Source organism: Entamoeba histolytica, genomic scaffold (genome assembly GCF_000208925.1).
Source record: "Entamoeba histolytica HM-1:IMSS scf_1104750516305 genomic scaffold, whole genome shotgun sequence".
In the NCBI taxonomy this organism is placed as follows: Eukaryota; Evosea; order Mastigamoebida; family Endamoebidae; genus Entamoeba; species Entamoeba histolytica.
This window is the reverse complement of record NW_001915324.1, coordinates 5276-8906: the sequence shown is the minus strand read 5'-3', so window position 1 is coordinate 8906 and position 3631 is coordinate 5276. Positions and strand designations below refer to the sequence as shown.

Sequence of the window (3631 nt, the reverse complement as noted above, 5' to 3'; positions counted from 1 at the left end):
ATTTTCTTTTATTCTTTTCTACTTGTTCTTCATTATTTATTGATATTTCTATTATTAAAATGTATTAAAATATTTCACTATGTTTGTTTTATATTCCTTTATTTATTTTATTCTTTTATTCTTTTAAATTTTGTTTGTTTCTAAAATTCATTTTTTCTTCTGATTTATTCATTGTAATATTAATGTTTATTTATTCACTAATTTCTTTTCAAAACACATAAAACATCAAAAAGAATAATAGATGAATTAACAAATTAACATTTTATTTATAAAAAATATAGGAAATATCATAAAGTGATAAAGTTAAAATATAATAATAGCAATATTTTTCATCCATTGTTAATACAAATTTATAATATCTAATATATTTTAGTATACTACTATATTAATAGTAACCATATTCTAATTAACACACAATTAAAACAATAACAGAAAATAACTCATTTGAAATAAGAAAAAGAAAATAACAAGAAATAAATGAGAAATAAATCAATTAGCAATATGAGTAGAAAATATTTGAGAAAGGGTAATTCCTTGAGCATGTCTTTTTTTAGAAGGAGTATTGACAACATTTAAAAAACCTTTATAAGTATATCCAACAAAAGCAAGGTCTTTTGGATTATTAATGTTAACAGGTTTTTCTTCAACATCATCTTCATTTAATTCAAAGTCATCAAAATTACTTGTATCAAAAGGACTTTTTAATTTAGGAAGATAAGGAGGTGTTTGTTCAAAAATAGTATCCCAATTAAAACCTTTAAAAAAAGGATGTTGTTGAATAAGTTTAATATCAGCAAGACGTTTTTCTTTTAAGCAAACTAATTTTTTAATAAGATCTTTTGCATCATCATGAATTTCAACATCATCAGGAAATTGTAAAGTTTCATTACAATTAATAATTTTTAAACAAGTCTGAACAGAATCATCACTAACAAAAGGTGGATACCCAGCAAGCATTTCAAATAAAATACAACCAACACTCCAATAATCACATTCTTTATAATAACCTTTTTGTAAAAATACTTCAGGTGCTGTATAATCAGGAGTACCCACTACAGAATAAGCTAAATTTCTTTTTTTATTTTTATAATTATGAGCCAATTCTTTAGATAATTTTTGACTTTTTAAATCACTTAAATTTAATTTTGAAGCTTTATCAACAATTTCAAAATATGAACTTTCGTGATCTTTATGAAATCCGGTACACAAACCGAAATCTGTTAATTTAATATGTCCGTTATTATCAAATAATATGTTGTCAGGTTTAATATCTCGATGAATATAATTTAATTGATGAATTGAATCTATCGCAAGTAATAATTCTGCAATATAAAATCTTGCCATTTCATGACTAAATATATTCTCTCGAATTAACAATGTCATCATATCTCCTCCTGCTAAATATTCCATCATTAAATATAAATAATCATTATCTTGAAATGAATAATATAATTTTACTACCCAATCATTCGTAAAATGGGTTTGTGCTAATATATCTCTTTCTGCTTTAACATGTCCTGTTTGTCCTCTTTCAATCATATCTTTCTTTCTCATCATTTTCATAGCAAATAATGAATTACTATTCTTTTTTACAACTAATCTTACTTCTCCAAATCCTCCTCTTCCTATTACTTTAATAGTTTCAAAATCACTTTTCTTTAATTTAGCTCTTTTACATCTATTATATTCATTTTCTTTTTCTGCCAATTCAGCTCGTAATGAATTTTTCTCTTTATCACTTAATGTAGATTTACTAAGATAATTTTCTAATGTTTTAGACCGTTCTTCTCTTTCTTTTCTTTCTTGTTCTCTTAATCCAGCTTGTGCTTCAATTGTCATTTTTGTTCTAATTGATGCAGTAACTGATTTACTACTTAATTCTGTCTCAACTTGTGCTGACATTTGTCTCTCCATTTCTTAAAAAATCTTCTCTTTCATTTTCTTTTCCTTTTTTTAAGTTCTCTTTTCTTTTTCTTCTTTTTTTTCTATCTTTTTTTTCCTATTTTTTCGGGAGATTATGCTTTTATTTTCAACTCAAAAAACCAAGTTGTAATAAATTGTTATATATAACGATAAATAATTTTATTTTTTAAGAAGCAATCAAACGAAGAAAGTAAAAGTTTTACAGTTTGTAATTTGCAATTTGTTTAGTGAAAAAAAACAGAGAAAGTAAAAATAAAAAAAAAAAAAGAAAACAAGGAAGAAGGAAAAAAACAATAAAATTTAGAGTCAGATGGTTGGCGAAAAAGAAAACTAAAAAGAAATTAAAAAAAAGTTAAAATAAATAAAAAGAGATTAACTTCTTATTTTGAATCAAAAAAAAACATAAAAGTCTAATGGCAATGAATTGTCCTTATCAAGTGAGTTACTATCCAACTGTACCATTTGACTATTGTGATATTGGAGAAATTCGAGAAGATTCATCAGATGATGATGCAAGTATATATATTACTAACAGTACTTTTTCTTTTCAATCAACATCTTATGAATCAAGGATGGATGAACAAATTCAAAATAATGAACGTTCGTCAAAGAAATTTAAAGACTTTACAGCTTGGGTTAAAAAATTAGCTCGTAATACTTCAACACACAAAATGTATATTTGTGGTTCAAATGCATCTATTATAACAAAAAAATGGTTAGAAGAAATAGGTAAATCAGCGTCTATTGTTCAACTTAGTGATGTCAGAACTCCTGAATTTCTTAATGCTATAGCATTAGGTGATATTGTAATTGTTGAAGTTCCAAATATCAATTCATTGACCGACAACCTTGACACCTTCAAAAATTTTAAACAAAACAATATTATTGTTTGTTGCACTGATATTAAAAACTGTCCTAAAAATAAAGGAGCTTCTTTCAGTGCTGTATTTAAACGAATTTCTCTCAAGTGATTTTTATCTTATTCTTTTTTATGTCTTTTCTTTCTTTTTTATTTTTAAATTTACTTTATCTTAAAAGATTTTCGTTTTTTCAATGACTTTCTTAAGACTAAAAGAAATAAAAACACTAATGTTCTTTTCAAAACACTAATAAGTAAAAAAAAAATTGAAATACTTATAAACATGTCCTATCTATCACTCATTATTTTATTCTGCTTTTAAATTATAAAAAATAATTTTATTTCTTTCTTTAAAATTCTTTGAAATTGGGTTGACTTTTCATTTATCAGAAAAATTATCTCTTCTATCAAAAAAATGAAAAAAAATCAACAACAATTTCAAATTGTTCAATAAATTTAATTTTAAGGCCAAACACTGTACTAAATAGAGTTAGTTTTCTACTTAATATTTTGTTATGAAAAGAAAAAAAAAGAAGATATAAGATATGATAAGAAGAAAGATAACAAACAATCAAAATTGCTGCAACAGCCAAATTGATTATAACCAATACAACAAATGTAATGATTAATGCAATAATTTTGGTATTTTCATGTAATAAATGGAACATATTCTTAAGAATTGTAATGGACATAACGAAAAATCCAATAATAATTAATGGAATTTGAACATACCAAAATGGAATAGCACATAATGGAATTACGATAAGATAAATAGTATAAGAATATCCAAATAAACAAAGGTAAGAAACTAATGAATTCTTAATTTTAAAGGCAAATCTACAAACACCC

General features: G+C 24.1%; 3 protein-coding genes across 3 annotated transcripts in view; 1 reads left to right on the top strand and 2 right to left on the bottom strand.

The window, feature by feature from the left end:
* Positions 1-489: 489 nt before the first annotated feature.
* Positions 490-1914, bottom strand: EHI_002790 (protein kinase, putative; the record flags this gene model as incomplete). The annotated part of the gene is made up of 1 exon (XM_642972.1): positions 490-1914. The coding sequence occupies one exon, from the start codon at positions 1912-1914 to the stop codon at positions 490-492; it is 1425 nt and encodes a 474-aa protein (XP_648064.1).
* Positions 1915-2336: 422 nt separating this feature from the next.
* Positions 2337-2894, top strand: EHI_002780 (uncharacterized protein; the record flags this gene model as incomplete). Its single annotated transcript, XM_642973.1, has 1 exon — positions 2337-2894. One exon carries the CDS (start codon positions 2337-2339, stop codon positions 2892-2894), a length of 558 nt encoding a protein of 185 aa, XP_648065.1.
* A 696-nt stretch (positions 2895-3590) lies between these two features.
* EHI_002670 (uncharacterized protein) overlaps positions 3591-3631 on the bottom strand; it is a gene marked incomplete at both ends in the record, with an annotated part of 612 nt that continues 571 nt past the window's right edge. The window contains one exon of the mRNA XM_643538.2: positions 3591-3631. This exon is cut by the window's right edge and continues 571 nt beyond it. Coding sequence (XP_648630.2) covers positions 3591-3631 — 41 coding nt within the window.